This window comes from Dendropsophus ebraccatus, chromosome 9, assembly GCF_027789765.1.
Source record: "Dendropsophus ebraccatus isolate aDenEbr1 chromosome 9, aDenEbr1.pat, whole genome shotgun sequence".
Classification (NCBI taxonomy): domain Eukaryota; kingdom Metazoa; phylum Chordata; class Amphibia; order Anura; family Hylidae; genus Dendropsophus; species Dendropsophus ebraccatus.
The window spans coordinates 99474473-99492449 of NC_091462.1; the positions used below are offsets into that span (position 1 = coordinate 99474473).

The 17977-nt window shown below is 46.3% G+C and overlaps 2 protein-coding genes, 1 long non-coding RNA gene and 2 other non-coding genes across 8 annotated transcripts in view; 3 read left to right on the plus strand and 2 right to left on the minus strand.

The window, feature by feature from the left end:
* TRAF7 (TNF receptor associated factor 7) overlaps positions 1 to 1817 on the minus strand; it is a 47914-nt gene extending 46097 nt beyond the window's left edge. Inside the window, exon 1 of one of the 4 annotated variants that reach the window (XM_069984025.1) lies at positions 1751 to 1817. The gene's annotated coding sequence lies outside the window, so the exon portion shown is untranslated. The remainder of the gene's footprint in view (positions 1 to 1750) is intronic. The other 3 variants (XM_069984023.1, XM_069984027.1, XM_069984026.1) reach the window with 3 other exon arrangements.
* A 322-nt stretch (positions 1818 to 2139) lies between these two features.
* LOC138801329 (uncharacterized) lies at positions 2140 to 8933 on the plus strand. The gene is made up of 6 exons (XR_011364602.1): positions 2140 to 2182; positions 2574 to 2638; positions 2829 to 2908; positions 5420 to 5462; positions 8566 to 8605; positions 8832 to 8933. It is a non-coding gene; the product is annotated as an uncharacterized lncRNA (long non-coding RNA).
* On the plus strand, positions 2678 to 2759 carry LOC138802277 (small nucleolar RNA SNORD60). Its single transcript, XR_011364731.1, has one exon. It is a non-coding gene; the product is annotated as a small nucleolar RNA SNORD60 (small nucleolar RNA).
* Positions 5621 to 5698, plus strand: LOC138802276 (small nucleolar RNA SNORD60). Its single transcript, XR_011364730.1, has one exon. It is a non-coding gene; the product is annotated as a small nucleolar RNA SNORD60 (small nucleolar RNA).
* The window catches only part of RAB26 (RAB26, member RAS oncogene family), a 270507-nt gene continuing 261450 nt past the window's right edge, over positions 8921 to 17977 (minus strand). Inside the window, exons 6-9 of the mRNA XM_069984041.1 lie at positions 13952 to 14017; positions 13131 to 13187; positions 11325 to 11401; positions 8921 to 10079 (exon numbers count right to left, since the gene is read on the minus strand). Of these exons, the coding sequence (XP_069840142.1) occupies positions 9977 to 10079; positions 11325 to 11401; positions 13131 to 13187; positions 13952 to 14017 (303 nt within the window). The 3' untranslated portion in view covers positions 8921 to 9976. The remainder of the gene's footprint in view (positions 10080 to 11324; positions 11402 to 13130; positions 13188 to 13951; positions 14018 to 17977) is intronic.

Sequence of the window (17977 nt, forward strand, 5' to 3'; positions counted from 1 at the left end):
CGCACAGCGCTCCTCGTCCTGTCACACAGCTCCCTCATGTCGCACACCGCTCCTCGTCCTGTCACACAGCTCCCTCATGTCACACACCTCTCCCCGTCCTGTCACACAGCTCCCTCATGTCGCACAGCGCTCCTCGTCCTGTCACACAGCTCCCTCATGTCGCACACCGCTCCTCGTCCTGTCACACAGCTCCCCGTCCTGTCACACAGCTCCCTCATGTCGCACACTGCTCCCCGTCCTGTCACACAGCTCCCTCATGTCGCACATCGCTCCTGGTCCTGTCACACACCGCTCCTCGTCCTGTCACACAGCTCCCCGTCCTGTCACACAGCTCCCTCATGTCGCACAGCGCTCCTCGTCCTGTCACACAGCTCCCTCATGTCGCACACCGCTCCTCGTCCTGTCACACAGCTCCCTCATGTCACACACCTCTCCCCGTCCTGTCACACAGCTCCCTCATGTCGCACAGCGCTCCTCGTCCTGTCACACAGCTCCCTCATGTCGCACAGCGCTCCTCGTCCTGTCACACAGCTCCCCGTCCTGTCGCACAGCGCTCCTCGTCCTGTCACACAGCTCCCCGTCCTGTCGCACACTGCTCCCCGTCCTGTCACACAGCTCCCTCATGTTGCACAGTGCTCCTAGTCCTGTCACACAGCTCCCTCATGTCGCACATCGCTCCTAGTCCTGTCACACACAGCTCCTCGTCCTGTCACACAGCTCCCCGTCCTGTCACACAGCTCCCTCATGTCGCACAGCGCTCCTCGTCCTGTCACACAGCTCCCTCATGTCGCACATCGCTCCTAGTCCTGTCACACACCGCTCCTCGTCCTGTCACACAGCTCCCCGTCCTGTCACACAGCTCCCACATGTCGCACAGCGCTCCTCGTCCTGTCACACAGCTCCCTCATGTCGCACACCGCTCCTCGTCCTGTCACACAGCTCCCCGTCCTGTCACACAGCTCCCCGTCCTGTCACACAGCTCCCTCATGTCGCACACTGCTCCCCGTCCTGTCACACAGCTCCCTCATGTCGCACATCGCTCCTAGTCCTGTCACACACCGCTCCTCGTCCTGTCACACAGCTCCCCGTCCTGTCATACAGCTCCCTCATGTCGCACAGCGCTCCTCGTCCTGTCACACAGCTCCCTCATGTCGCACAGCGCTCCTCGTCCTGTCACACAGCTCCCTCATGTCGCACAGCGCTCCTCGTCCTGTCACACAGCTCCCTCATGTCACACACCTCTCCCCGTCCTGTCACACAGCTCCCTCATGTCGCACAGCGCTCCTCGTCCTGTCACACAGCTCCCTCATGTCGCACAGCGCTCCTCGTCCTGTCACACAGCTCCCTCATGTCACACACCTCTCCCCGTCCTGTCACACAGCTCCCTCATGTCGCACAGCGCTCCTCGTCCTGTCACACAGCTCCCTCATGTCGCACAGCGCTCCCCGTCCTGTCACACAGCTCCCTCATGTCGCACAGCGCTCCTCGTCCTGTCACACAGCTCCCCGTCCTGTCGCACAGCGCTCCTCGTCCTGTCACCTTCCCTGCAGCCTCCTCTCACCGTTCTCTATGACAATCGCGATACACAGAGCCCAGTGACGGTGTCAGTGCACACAGCCCCCTCAGTCCTGACAGACAGCACATTCCTCTATAACAGCGCCCCCTCCCTCCTCAGCACACACACTGCGCTGCCCCCTCAGCCTCCCGGGCCTCGCATCACCCCTCACCTTCTCCTCCATTACAAACTCACCAATCCGTAGACATGTTTTCCGGCTTCCACTAACAGCACAGCAGTCCCTCCCCCTCACACACATTCCGGGAATTCCCATTCCGCCACCGGCATTCTGGGAGTCGTAGTCCTGCAAGGCGATACATCTGACAAAAGATCTCAGGAAGTAAACTACAATTCCCGACAGCGATCGCGCCCCCTTGACACTAACCAATGAAATGTCAATATTCCGTCAGCTGATCCATACGTCAGTACAGGGGCGGGACAAAGCCTCCATCCCTGCCAAAATTACACAAAAGCGGCAGCGAGAAATAAGAACTGCTTGTCATTGGCTGGATTATTACCACGTGCTCATCCGAACCAATCGGCGTGCAGACATTGGTGTCTATATAATTTGGGTGCCGCGTGGTCATAGGCCTTTCCGTGCTGATGCTGCAGGGGTGGTCAGTGCTGGTGAGCTATTATTTTAATGGGGGCTTTAAAAAAATTTTTTTTTATTTATTCGCGTTTTATTAAAGTTGCATGTAAAGTTTTGACTAATTTTGCAGCTGTAAGCTAAGTAGTGGGTATATCCCTTTAAGCACATCTGGTGGGCTCACACGCTTAATTGAAACATTTTGCATTGATAGAATAAAATTATTAGTATATAGTGCCCCATATGGATGGGATAGGTGGTAAAGACTATTGTATGTGCCATGGCTGCACCCTCTGACCACTTTGTTCTGCTGAGATCAGTTCCTTTAACTTTAAGTATTGCTCCTGATTCCTTGTCTATATGTTATTGAACCCTCATGCAACATTGACTCTTCTAGTAGTTTGAACCTGTTCTTTGCTTACTTTGCAGGTAGTAAATCATGTATGACGCTAAGGTGGAGGGGTCACTAGGTGGTCGGGACCCTCCATGAGTAGGTAAGTGTTCATAGCCTTGCTGGTCTCTCCTTGTGTCGCTGCCAGTGATGTTCCCTCAATTCTGACACCTCATATGAATCTGTACAGCAGTTTCTTGATTCTACTCTCTGGGCTGAGGCAGTTCTGTGGTGGTAACTGTATATAGACTGGGGGGCTGGGGAATCTGCTAATTCTGGCCGTGTTCTTACAGGTTAGCTGAATTACCTGATGAGGAGTGTTCTATCAGTCCCTGGAAGCCTGTGCCGCCGCCATGCCTTGCTGAGGATGATGGTGAGTACCATGTACGTACCTCCCGACTTTGGACGGCCAAAGAGGGACACTCGTGGTTTAGTTTGGGGAAAAATTTAACTAACATTTCTATATACTTTTTAATTCAAGGATACAGTCACATACAGGAACGTCTGCGGATCAATGCATACATTTAGTTACATTGATATCAGCAGCAGATCCTGTATGTGTGGATGCATCCTTAGGTCCCATTCACACATTAGTAACCCTGTATGTAATTGGGGACCTACAACTGTGGACAAGATTACAAACGTGTGTCAGGAAGGCTGGCTTCACACTGCAAAAAACTGATTGTAAAAACGCAGTGTGAACCCAGCCTAACTGTCATGTGCAGGGACACAATGTCAGGTGACACGAACGCACCATGACTTAATCGTTTTTTGTGGGGTTTTTTTTTTTGTTTGTTTTTTTATTGTGGCACATTTGTCCCCAAAAGGGATCTGTGACATCTACAGATGTGTAAAAAGGGCCATAATGTCACATGATTTATCTGGATATAACAAAGGTTTAGGATCCAACTTGCACCACAGTATAGAATAATGTACAGGTTTGGGTCTATTATACAGTGAGAAAACAGACACTTTCTAGAGCTACATAGAAAGTTTAATACAAATGTAATACCTACTGTAGGTAAAAAAGAGGATCATGTGAGGGACACTGGTCAAAAGTAGGGACTGTCCCTCTAAAAGAGGGACACTTGGGAGGAATGCATGTAGATGATTACATCCCCTATGAGTGCTGGCTGGTGTCTCTGCTTCCTGACCATATACATCAGCTGGGGACACTTGAGTTGCGTGCAGGTCCCCCCTCTTCAGACTCTTGTGGTATATCCTGTGAGCACCTCAGGAAGATGCAACCTCTTTAAAGGGATATTGCACTATAATAACTCTATGTACTACATATACCTATATATTATAGTGGATGGTGTCTGCCTTCTTGGCCAGTGACTGAGTGGGCTCACATAGCAGCTGGGCAGTGGGGGGTCTGGAAGCCACTAGAATAAGAGCTGCAGGGGTTTCATGCCGCAACCAGCAAAATGTTCTATTATATTGTAATATCCCTTTAATAGATTATTTATCTAGAACAAAGAAAAACTGGACAAGCCCTTTAAGGGCCTATTACACAAGGTGTTAATCACAAGATTGGTAGTTCCCAGTCAACAGGGTGTGGGGGTGGTTAAGTCTGGGAAGCTGGAATCTTATATCTTGCTAAAGTGCCCAGCCATGTTGAGTACCTAACCTGACAATGATGCTGTGGTGTGACCAGTTGTAGACAGTAGCAGGGACCTATAATCCCTGAAGATAAGTCTGTGTACTGAGGAGATATGGCCGCTAGTGAAAGCTGAGATAAGCAGGTAAAGGCTATACCTGCCTATAGTGTGGCGGCGGGAGGGGGTGCTGCGCCCATTGTCTTATCGGGGTGTGTACATAGGACTTGCTAGAGTTTTATACTCTGCATTCATTGCAAACTCCTCTCATACTAGCCGCCACCATATTGTAGTGTTTAGGTAGGAATTTTCCTTCCTGACCCTGGAATGGTCTCCAACAAGAGTGTTAAACTCAGGACCTTCAGCTGTTACGAAACTACAGTTATCATCATGCCTGGGCAGCCAAAGCTTTAGGGCCCTATTACACGGGACGATTATTGTGTGAAAAATCGTTAGTTTGAATTTAAACGATTGTTCTGTATAATTGCAGGCAACAATCGAAAAATCTTTGTGTCGTTGATTTAGATCTGAACCTAAAATAATCGTTAATGGTTCGCTGTAATTCCACATTCGTTCGCCCACGTTCTGCATTTGTTCACTAATCGTTCAGTGTAATTGCACATTGTTCATTGTTTTGCTGGGATCAGAAGGAATAAACAATTATAGTAACAATCGCAACTAACGACTATTGTTCTGTGTAATATGGTTAATGATAAACAATCTCGTTTGTGGTCGTTTATCATTAGTCGTTAATCGCTCCGTATAATAGGACCCTTATGGTCTGTTTACACAGCGATAATTTACCCAATCGAACGATTTAACGATTTTGAAGTAACAGTGTTTTTTTATATAACGATCAGCGTTATTGCGATCATTTTTAAGATCGCTTAAGCCCATCTCGCACACAGGGTGAATCGGTGAAAGACTGTTTACACAAAGCGATCTGCGAATTTTTAGTGAACGACCAAGGATGATTTGAGAACATATTGAAAGATCACGTTGAACGATTTATCGTTCGCTGTGTTTACACGAGCAGATTATCCCTTAAATTTGACATCGTTCAGTGTAAACGCACCATCAGCTTTGACTGTTCAGGCATGATGGTAATTATAGTTTTGCTACAGCTGGAGGGCCGCAGTTTGACACCTATGTTCTTCGATGCTAGGGCTGAGCCTATAAATGACTGTGTGGCTTCTCTGCCTGGGGGGTGACGCTTGGGAGTGTTCCCCCTGCCTTGTACCCCAGGTCAGACTGTTGGTTGCTGACGGTCTGCTTTTGTCTTGCAGGTGGCAGAGATGGCGCTGGAAGCTTAGAGCAAACATTATAAAGGTAATGAAGGAATAATCTTGAGTGACTAGAATTAAGGAAACAGTGCCACACTAGTCTACAGGTTGTGTGTGGTATTGCAGCTCAGCCCCAATCACTTTAGGGGAATTGCGCTGCCATATAACCTATAAATTGGGGGTAACTTTATTACTGTAATCTTGAGCCAGTGATGATAAACTTATAAACTTTCTGACACCTCATCTGAGCACCTCTGTGCTGATCTGCAATATCTGAGGCTCTTAAGAACTATAATATCTCTTCTGAATGGTGTCTGCAGATGTGACAAACTGCAGCCAGGAGGAGGTCTGTGTATTCAGCATGTTATCGGATGCCTGCCAGATCACTGTATAGCAGGGATGGGGAACAATCAGAACTCCAACTGTTGCAAAACTACAATTGCCATCATGCCTGGACAGCTTCGCTTTGGCTGGAGGTGGAGGGGCGACTGTTCCCGATCCCTGCTATATAGTATGTTCCCTATGAATCAGGATTGATGCCAGGCCTTGTATAACCACCCTAATAACGGCGCTGTGTGCAGTTAAAGGGTCTGGTTCTTGCCCAGTAATCACCTGCCCTTCAATATGGCCGCCGCAGTACCAAATGCTTCCACTGAATAAGAATGGTGCTCGTTCTCCAAAAATGACTTTATTCAATCTCTGACAATAACATAAGATTTATTCTGGCCAGGACCCACTTTTTAATGGTAATTCCCAGTGGGGCGGTGGGTGAAAAAAAGCATCCACTCACTTCCCTGACTCCTACACTGTCTTCCTAGTCTTGAGATGTGACTTGGCAGGCAGCCTCAGCCATTCAGCAGCTGTAATGGTGTCCTAAGCAATGAATATGGATGTAGCAGGCCCCCTCAGCCAACGACCAGGAAGCCGCTGCACATCAGGGAACAGTGTTAGAATGCCAGCTCCAGTGCAGGAGTCAGAGGTGAGTTGATGTTTTTTCCACCCACCCCCTCCCTGGGCATTACCAAACAAGGGTCCTGGCTGGAATACCCCTTAAGTGGTCGGTAGTGTCTCCAGTCTACAGACATCTTTATCAACCCAACAAATCTCAGCAAACGTTTCCATACACCACAAGTGTCAAACCATGGCCCTCCAGCTGTTGCAGAACTACAATTACCATCATGCCTGGACATATAAAACTTTGGCTTTAGCTCTCTAGGCATGATGGGAATTGTAGTTTTTCGATAGCTGGAGGGCCACAAGTTTAAGACTGGATAGCGCCTTTAAAGTGACACTGTCACCCCCCTTTGTGCATTCTGACACCTCTACACAGGTTTAAAGGGTAAATTTAGCATTTTTTAATACCTTATTTTCTATCATACGTCATAATCTTTTATCAAATGCAGACTAAGCCATTGGAACAGGCTGGCCTAAAGATCTAGGCCCCACCCCCTCTAGGTCGGCCCACCAAGGGGGCAGGGCTAAGTGGTGCTAATGCCACTAGGCCCCGCCCACTTAACATAATCTGCAGTTCATAAAAGATAACTTTAGTTGAACAAGCACCATGACGTATGATATAAAATAAGGTATGAAAAACGCTAAATTTACCTTATTACACCTGTGTAGAGATGTCAGAACGCACAAAAGGGGGTGACAGTGTCACTTTAAAGAGTAACTGTCATTTCAGGGTCATTTTTCTGAAAACCTTAAATATCAACAGTTCAAGCGATTTTAAACTCTGTAATAGGTTTTATGTAAACTCTGTAATAGGTTTTATGTAAACTCTGTAATAGGTTTTATGTAAACTCTGTAATAGGTTTTATGTAAACTCTGTAATAGGTTTTATGTAAACTCTGTACAAAGTTTCCTTCTGTAGTGAAAAAGCAATCTCCCAGCCTCCCCCCTCACATCAGATGAAGCAGGATTTCTCTGTCCATTATGTGGCTATGGAGAGGGGAGGGGCTGTTAGGAGTGACTGAGCACGGAGCAGTCCTGCACAGCACAACACCCTGCAATCTTCTCTCAGTAAGTTCATAGATAAGCACTGACCTTTCTGACACCTGAATTTAGCGTTTTAGGTGCCCAGAGAGTCTACAAACAGCTGACCTTCATGTCACCTCTTCCTGCTCCCTCATCTCCCTCGGCCCCTCCCCCCTTCATAGGCTTACAATGGAGAGAGCAGAGCCCGTCTTCACTGGCTTCTCTGTAATGAAGACGTGTTTGCCTGATAATGCACAGATAAGAAGTCAGGGGGGGAGGCTGGGAGATTGCTTCTTGAGGACAGAAGGAGGCTTTTTTTTGGTTTCGAGGCTTTTTTTTGGCTGATGAAACCTATTACAGAGTTTCTTAAAGTCGCTTATACTACTGATTTCTGCAATAAAAAAAAAACATGAGTTACGCTTTAATTATTGCAGCCGGTACTTGGAGTTGCATGACGTCCAGTAATCCTGTTAGCCACTAGAACTGCAGACTCTGATTGTGCCTGGACATCCAGGTACTGGCTGCAATGTGATGGCTGCAGGCCTACCACTGCAGGAGTGGCAGCGGCATAAGACAGTTAGAAGTCCAACGATTAGAAAATCTGTCATGGGGGAAATTCATTACAAGTGGGAACTTACCTCTCCTTGTGGTGAGTGGTGGGAGCAGCAGCGGGACCCCCACAGGAAGTAACTTTCCCCGAGTTGTGGTAATATTATGACTTTGAAGGGGGGGGGGGGAGGCTCTGCATGCTTGTTCTGCCTGATGGGACTGGCCGCTCAGCCAAGCATCCCACCCCAGTCACTGACTGGCTGAGCGGCCAGTCCATCAGCTTGGTCATGATGGGGACACCCTGGAGCCCAGTGGGGGGGTCGCAAAGCTGCTCTTAACACAGGCATGGGGAGAGGTAAGCTCCCTGTAATTAAATTGCCCCCTCCTCCTGCAAGCCGAGGACTTTTAGAAATCACTGGACTTCTCCTTTAAGCTAATGGGTCTGAGTGTGTTAGATGTGTTTGGTGGTATAGCAGTATTGTTCAGGCTATGGCTCTTCAGCTGTTTAGTCTCAGCATGATGAACCACATGGGTCAAACTCTCATAGATCATGATTATGACTTGACTTGCAATACGCAATTACGGAGATACCTCTTTATAACAGGTTTCCTCTTCTCGTACAGGTACTTGGATTGCTGCAGACCAGGACAGACATTATTGCAGGTAACAGCCCATTGATCTGTGCAGCTTTATATCCCGTGTGTCTCATATCGTTGGAGCTGGTGATGATAAACCCAAACTTCTACCTTTCTGACACCTCTTCTGAGCACTCTGTGCGGATCCCAATATCTGAGGCTCCTATAATTGTATCTATCGAGCATCCTGAAGATCTCATCACCGCTTTAGCATCACAACCTGGTATTGATCGCTCTTTACTTTCTCTTCGCAGAAGGAGCCGGAATAAAAGTTTCTCCCATGAACCCATTAATCATGGTGTCTGCCCATTATAGTATTCAGGATTTATTCGCTGGAATAAACTTTTTCTCTTTAAGCCCGACTCTTTATTGTCTTAAATCTTACAAAATTATACAGTGAACATTGAACTATAGTCAAAAATGGTAGCACTACAAGGGGTGGGGGGACCTATGGAGTGCAGACACATTCACGAGCCATGGAGAGGTCTTTAGGTTAATATAGAAGTCCTGCCATCCAGATGGTATGGGTATCCATTGTGAATGTATAGATATGGACACCCTACAGCCACTTCTCATTGGTGTGCACTTAGGCGTTACCCATAGCCACCAGTTCCATCGCGGCAATCTCAGGCTTGGACCAATATCCCTCCCCCTGTGATAATGTGTCCCCTTACCAAATGGCTAACATCTGCACTGACTGCCATGCAGATAGTGGAGGAGCATGGCTGCTGGGACTGTATGGGTAGCAGGTATTTCACTGAAGCATGGTGGACTCACACAGGACCTCTGGGAAATACCAAAGTATAAAATGCTTGAAGCTGCTCAGCTTTTTCCAGATATTAAAGCTGCAAATGTACAGATCAAAAGGACAGCTAAACCTTGTGTGGACGAGATGTGCTTGGAGCTGACTTACCGCGGAGGATTCTCAGCAAGCATGAGCAACCGATCCCTGATTATCAAGTCAGTGCATTGTGTGAGGCAGACTCCCCATATGTTACATTCATCGTGAGTTCCTCAATTCCTTGCAGACACCTCAGATAGTCAGTATGTACATTACACTGTGTCATATACACTGATGCATGCTCATAGATGGGGATGGTAACAGAATTGGGATGCTCCTGGGTACACAGCGCCCCCTACATTGGGGGTATAGACATCAGCTGTGCACTGCAGGGCTCAGGACTGGAGATTTAGGTGTCCCTTTAGTATAACACATCAGTTTTGCTATCCTCACAGATAAAACACAGACATGCACAGACAGAGAATGCTCGTCCACAGTGATGGGGGGGGGCTGCACTGCGGGCGCTCCGGGGCACCCCCCGTGGAGACGATGAATGTTCTCCTCAGTCTTTGTACAGATCACCAGTAGGAGGATCGTACCCCCAATTGGTGGGAGGAATCAGGATTTACAGCAACCCGAACCCTTTACTTCCTTCTTGACGTAGTCGTGGAGTTTAAACTTCGGCTCGTTGGGAAGCTTCATGGACCGGTGCTTTAGTTCCCTGAAGACATAGGAGGAAAATGTAAGCTTGGTATTGGTCTACAGATTTCTGAAGACCACAAATGGCAGACCTGGTACATGTACTACTTGCACAGGGACAGGATCCTTTCAACAAATCTATAGAAAAAAAATTATATATATATATTTTTTATATTGTACTCTATGGAGGGTTTTCCTCTCCAAAGGCAGGGAGTGAAATATAGTGCACCAGGGATGGGGAAAGTGCTGTAAATCTGCCTTAAAATCTGTTTGTGGATTATGACTTCCCCAATGAGAAAAGAGATTGTCATGCAGCATGTAAATGAGCTTTGTTAAAGGGGAACTCCGCATAAGAAAGAGTTAACCCTGTTCAGCCCCCAACTATAATCTAAGGCTAAGCTTGTGTGTAATAGGTTTCTATTACATGAATTGGTCCGTTTGTCTGCAGCACATCCTGACTTACACCCTGATGCTGCTGAAAATCCTCACTTCCTAATCTACTCTGTCTCCACTCCTCTGTCCTCCCCCTCCCTGCTGAGACAGAGGTCACATGATCTGTTTCTTCTTTTGCCAGGCAAGCTGTAACACCTTACTTGTAACCCCATCCACCACTGACATCACACAGTGATCACCTGGCCAAGGGCGGGAGTAGCGTAGGGGAAAGGAGATGCTGTTGTTTCATCTCTCTTTCTGTAATCTATTAGTATCAATCTAGAATAATTAGTAGAGGTAAAACACTGCGGCACTCCAGATGAAGTCAAACAAACTGGTTTATTGCTCCCACACAGTGCATGTCACAGACACCCGTCACAGACACCCAATACAGACACCTCATTCACCCAAGAGCTGCTCCTATTATACTTGGATGGATACTGGGTTTACTGTAGAAGAACATGGAGCCAGTGGTTGGCAGATACTACAAGCCAGGGGTGGGTACCCGGTAGTTGGTCCTAAGGTGCAATGCATGATCTACTTGTAGTTTCCTGGCCATATGCCATGATGTAAAACTGTGATCATTTATAAAAGTTTGAATCTGGGGCTAGGAGCAAAAAAAAGTATCAGACAGTCAGTGAGTGCACCTATATGCTTTTTGTGCATTTTATTTTTTTGTGGCATAGCTGGAGTTCCCTTTTAAAAGCTGGTGCTATAATCCACTTTGAATTTACCATGCACAAATCTACAGGTAAACTCCATAACAATTCCATTGTGTGTGCATTTACCGTAACAGGGCGTATAGGCCTAGGCTGGTCTGCAGAATCCCACTTACTTTGCAATAGCTGTAAATGCCAGTTCCACATTGAGTCCGCTCTTGGCACTTGTCTCCATGAATGGCACCCCATATTCCTGCAGGACACAGATCAGACCAGTCACATCATACAGTAATGATAGGTATGATAGCTTTACATTAAGTAATGATTATGACTGTACACAGTGCTGCACCTTATTCACAAAACTGCCCCTCACCACTGTATAGGGAACCATGGTGGCCTGAGCCAAATGGGCCTCCTTGATTTATAAGGCGCATTGAATTCCATTGATTTGACAGGATGGTTAGTGCAACACGGAGTCCGGTAGTGTGAATGGGCCTAACACAGATTGGGGAAGATGTAGGGCTGGGCGATATTGGCCTAAATCAATATCGCGGTTTATCGCACATGTAGCCGCGGTAACGATAATTGAACGATAATTATGACACACCCCTTTTTGCAAACTTTTGCAAAGTTAAAAAGAACTCACTGAGCAGCAACCCATGGTTAGTCTATTATCATTATTATTATTTGTCATTATTAGGGGGTCTCAGCAGAGACCTGGACATGTGTATATACAGGTATACACCCTCTACAGGGTATACACAGGTCAGGGGGGGGGGGCTCGGACGGGACTGGTGCCGGGGAGGGCAATGTCAATGTGCTGTGTGTGCAGGGACGCCGGATGGGACCGGACTTGACGGGTGGCCGCATGGATGGACAGGTGCGGCAGGACGGGGACTGGACGGGTGAGGGTGCTCGGACGGGCGGGTCGGACGGCATTGTCACCTGGGCCCTGCTGCTGCTCCTCCACCTCCCGCTCTGATGCCGGCGTCCCTGTGTGCAGAGACGCTGGCATGTCAGTGGTGGAGGAGCAGCAGAAAAAAATACAAAAATACCGCAGATACCGTCCTGGCTAAGTTGAGGTCGGTTAACCGACGCCAGTGACAGTATCGGTATTTTTGCGGTATACCGCCCAGCCCTAGGAAGATGTAAGAAGACTGTCTTTACTGCCCATAGTAACCAATCACAGCGCAGCTCTCATTTCCTATAGTGCTCTTGCAAAATGAAAGCTGAGCGGTGATTGGTTGCTATATGCAACAAACACAGTTTCCGATGTATAAATCTGCCCCATTTGCTGCCCCTGAAAATGACACGTCTAATACAAGCAGCATATCGGCCTTAAATCCCATCAGGATTGCCCAAACATCTTATGCACAGGTGTCAAAACCACAATTCCCATTGTGCTTGGACAGCCGAAGCTTTGAAGTTTATAGTTTTGCAACAGCTGGAAAGTGACAAGTTTGGCACCTGTGGTCTATGTATATGGTGGGCCACTGAGTCTCCCCTGACTGCAGATATCGGAGAAGAGAAGGGTCGGACATGTTGGGAGTTCAACTGCCTGATCCTTTTTCTCTCCAGGGGAAAAGAAGCATCTGGCAGCGGCTTTCTTCCCTTTCCCAATTCAGAACAGATGCATGCTCAGCCGAGCTGAACGTGTATGTGGGCACCAGAGAGATAGCTATTAGCTGTTAGGCTGACAGCTGTCTTTTATGTATGGCCGGCTATATTGTCACCCTCCTCTGTTGAGTTATTATGATAATCTGTTTAGTCATACAATTTCAATACCTGTCGGCACATATTAAACAACTACTACTCCTAATCTCACCCCTACAAGTCCATTGAGTCTTTGAATCTGGCTGCTTCTTCCTGGTTTCGAAATAGTGACCGTGCATAAGCCACAATGGCGGCCATTTTGGATGCCACTTAGCCTCCTCAATTACATATTTATAACCCAGAAATGTTGTTGCATGTCCAGATTTCACCTTTGCCAGCCGCTCTCCGTCTTCGATCTTGACCACACGCTCATGAGTGGAGTCCACCTGTAAAAAAAACATTTAGGGTCACTAGAGGACAGGCTGCCCCCCCGCTGAACCCACCTGCCGTCCATTTTACACTGCGAGATTGGAATTGTTCTCTGAACCAGAATTTTAGTTTACAAGTCAGAATTACACCCGAGCTCCTATGAGGTGTGAACACATGTTTTATGCATTGCCAGCTTTCAAGTAAATCATGAATATTTAACAGGAACTAAAGTCATTTACGGCAACAACCGGGCAAACCTGGGCACAACAGGGAGGGGTGCCATTAAAGTGAAACCACTCATTCTTTAGCTATAGTCACTTTCTAGCTCTGATTCATCTAAAATTAAGTAGATTTGCAAACTATTTCAATTAAAAAGCACATGTCGTTTAGTGTATGCAGTCGCCATGGTTACAGACTACAAAAAAGCCTTGTGTAGTCTGATCCTGTACTCGGGGGAACAACCTGCACTCAAGATGGCGAAGAGTATGTGTAGTAATATATGAATGCAGAATCAGACTACACAAGGTAATTTTTGTAGTCTGTTACCATGGAAACACATAAGGAGCTGCCTACATTTCTCTGACTATAGTAATAAAAGCACATGGAGTATGTTCCCCCTGGCAGTGTAATAATTTTTATCATGCATCTATGTAGGGCAGAGGATTTGGAGCTCTGTGTTAGAAAAACAGAGCTCCGACCAATAAAAAAAATCCTAATAAATAAAAAAAAATAAAAAAAGTATAATGGAGGAAACACAAACACAGGCAGATTTTCTTCCCACCTTATTCCCGAGAAGCATGATGACCACGTCTTTTTGTGCATATTCATGTATCTCTGTCAGCCAGGCCTAGAAATACAAGATAATAATACCAATTATTAACCGTCTAGGACGTTCCTTCTTGTTTAGAACTACAACTCCCATGATGCCTGGACAGCTGTCCAGGCATGATGGGAGTTGTAGTTTTACAATAGCTGGAGAGCCAAGGTTCCCTACCCCTGACATAGGTAATACTCCCGCCAGGCCCCATTACCTCTTCTCTGCCCCCCATTTACTGACAATTCTGTCTTTAGGCTGAAGATGTGAATAACCTGTGACTGGTTGCTAAGGACTTGTTATGTGATAACCCCACTAAAAAGACTGGTTGTTAGGCAGAGTGTGCATAGCAACCAGTTCAGAGCAATGGCTGGATAGTCCCTGTGCTGCCATGAGATGGAAGGTAAGAATACTGGCAGCAGTCAGATCATATCCAGCTGTGACTAGTATAGACCCATCTCCTTTTCTGTCACATGTCAAAGGTGTATGGTGGAATACCTACAAAAAGTTACAGGGGTGATTCAAAAAGGTAGACACAAAAATGAAGGCCTGTAGGTGTACCTGTACCAAAACACCATGACTTCCTGGTCTGTTTGTAATAAAATGGAGGAGGCTGCTGAAAAGTGATCTATACAAAATTATTGTAAAAGAGGACACCAGTAGATAGAGAAGACAATAGATGAAGCTCAAAGCTCAGCCTCCCCCTCCCTGTGAAATAAGGAGAAGTCCGGCCTCCGAGGGATTTTTTCTTTTTTTTAAAAGAAGGAGCAAGGGGGAAAGTAACAAAGAGTATTAAAGGGGTTATCCAGTGCTACAAAAACATGGCCACTTTCTTTCAGAGACAGCACCACACTTGTCTCCAGTTCAGGTGCGGTTTGCAATTAAGCTCCATTCACTTCAATGGAACTGAGAAGAAAAACCCCGCCCAAACTGGAGACAAGAGTGGGGCTGTCTCTGGAAGAAAGTGGTCATGTTTTTGTAGTGCTGGATTACCCCTTTAACTCACCTTTCCCCATGCCTCTTCAGCCCCGGATTGCTGCTTCAGGACCCCTGCCAGGCTCTGTGATCTCCGGCGATGCACACGTATCGACCTGGCTGACTGACTGGCCGTTCAGCCAGTCAGTGACTGAGGTGGGATGCCTCTCTAGTCACTGATTGGCTAAATTGCCAGTCCATCAGCCGGGACAGGCATTTTCCCCTCGAGTTGTGACATCATCAACTCGGGGTAAAATAAATGCCTTCCGGCAGGGGTCCCGAGGCCGTTCTTGCCGCAGGCATGGGGAGAGGTAAGTTCATGTTCCTTGTGTCCCTCTTTTGGTGGGACAGTCCCTACTTTTGACCCATGTCTCTCTGTCCCTCTTTGCCCCTTACATGTCCCTCTTTTTGACCTAGGAATAACATTTGCATTAATTAACTTTTTATGTTGCTCTAGAAAGTGTCTGGTTTCTTAATGTTTAATAGACCCAAATCTGCATATTATTCCATCATATGGTGCAATTTGGATCCTAAAAGTTGTTATATTTAGATGAATCATGTGACATTATGGTCGCTGTCACACATGCAGACTCATTGAGTTCTATGGCCCCATACACACATCCGTAGGTGTTTCTGATCCATTTGGGGACATGATCCATGCTGCAACAAAACAATGAAGCCATTGTGCGTCTGTGTCACCTATATGACAGTGGGTCCCTGCAAATGCCAACAGGAACTGAAACACATCTGTAATCCTGTTTTGGGTCCGCAATTACAGACAAGGTTACTGATGTGTGAATGCGACCTAAGGATGCAGTCACACATATAGGATCTGCTGCAGATTTGCAGATATCAATGTAAGTAAATGCATCAATCTGCAGCAGATCCTGAATGTGTAAGCACCCTTGAATGAAAAAGAAATGTCTGTAACATTTTCCTAGAATGAACCACAAGTGTCCCTCTTTGGCCGTCTAAAATGTACGAACGCCAGACATCACGCGTCGGATGATTTCACTTATCTGTTCTATCGGCACAGTATAGACATTGTAACAGCAACAGAAAACACTCATCATCGGCTAACAGCACTTCAAGGGAACGTCCTCTACGGCAGGGTTGTTTTGTAAGGGTATCACACATACGTTATCACAGGCGCTGATGTATTCCATCACACCCTTCTAGTGATATTACGGCTTTGTACGGCAGGGAATGAGAAAACCTGCTTAAATTGGGAAATTAGCAAATAATCTTCACTGTTTTCAGGAGAAGTGTTACATTACGTATATCAGCCTTGGCGCAGCATTGCCTTTCACAATAACAGGGACTTAAAGGGATTGTCTAGCTTAGAAAACCTGTCTTAAAGGGGTTATCCAGGACTAGAAAAAGCATGGCTACTTTCATGCAAAAACAGAAACACCCCAATTCAGCTCCATTCAATTCAATGGAACTGAGCTGCAAAACTTTACCTAAACTGAGGACAATAAAGGCACTGTTTCTGGAAGAAAGTAGCCAGGTTTTTTTTTTATATTTGGATAAAGGGGTACTCCAGTGATTTTTTTTTTCTTTCAACTTAACTGGTTTCAGGAAGTTATACAGATTTGTAATTAACTTCTATTTAAAATTCTTAAATCTTCCCATACTTATCAGCTGCTGTATGTCCTGCAGGAAGTGGTGTATTCTTTCCAGTGTGTATTCTACTGTCCAGGAACTGTCCAGAGCAGGAGAGGTTTTCTATGGGGATTTGCTACTGCTCTGGACAACTCCCAACATGGACAGAGGAGTCAGCAGAGAGCACTGTGTCAGACTGGAAAGAATACACCACTTCCTGCAGGACATACAGCAGTTGATAAGTACTGGAAGACTGGAGATTTTTAAGTTGATTTGAAAGAAAAAATAAATCGCTGGATAACCCCTTTAATTCCCATGTACACTATAGATTTTTCTATCTTCTCTTATCATTTCCGGTGCAGATTTTCTATGTGAAATTCAATTCTTAGGGGTGGGTGCTTTAAAAATATGAGCACTCATATAGTACAGCTGATCGCTAAGAGTCACATGATCAGACTATGGTCAGGGGACTCATCTGACTGATTAAATGGGTTTTCCAGTGCTACAAAAACAAGACAACACAACGGTTTGCAATTAAGCTCCATTCACTTCAATGGAACTGAGCAGTAAAACCCCGCCCAAGCTGGAGACAAGAGAGGGGCTGTCTCTGGAAGAAAGTGGCCATGTTTTTGTAGCGCTGGATAACCCCTTTAAAGCAGGCGACTGATTTAAAGGGAAGGTGTTACCATAAGTGTGCAGGATTCCCTGCAAAGTGAGGGACAGAGGCTTTGTAACCGGCCCAAGAGTCAAGCTATGTTTCCCTTCTACAACATAACAAGCCGAAAAGAATACAGCACATTTTCATTTTCCCTATACAGTGTTCCAGCATTGTTCCATTCTAGTTTCTGCATGCTATGTGCAGGAACCTCCATTAGGTGGCAGTAAGGACTCAGTTTTCAGCTAGCAGGCTTCTTGGTTTTTATTCTAGCAGGGTTGTTGTGACAGCGCTCTCCTTCCAATTACTGCACTTTAGGATGATTGATTGTCACTCGGCTCGGCGTAGTGTCACTGAATAATATGCTTTTCAAGTGGCGAATACATCTTTAAAGAAATACGGAAAAATATTAGTCATACTAAATACTGCACTGAGATAAGTAAGAAACTAAGAGCTCAACTCTCATGATCTGCAATCATGGCCACGCTCGTCCCAAGTACTCCACCCTGTGAGGGGGCTGCATTGTACACCCACTGACAGATTTTCCATAGGAAATGTAGGAATGCAATGTATACTGGTCAGCACAGGTAGGGTCTGAACTGTATACAGCATGGGCTCTGCATAATACTTATTAGATAAAGGCCTATCCAATGGACAGGGCCAGAAATGAGAGCTCGGAGTTGTAGTATTGTAGACTGGACACTGGGTGGGAGCTCTGCGCTGTATACTGGTCATCACATGCATTGTATATTGGTCAC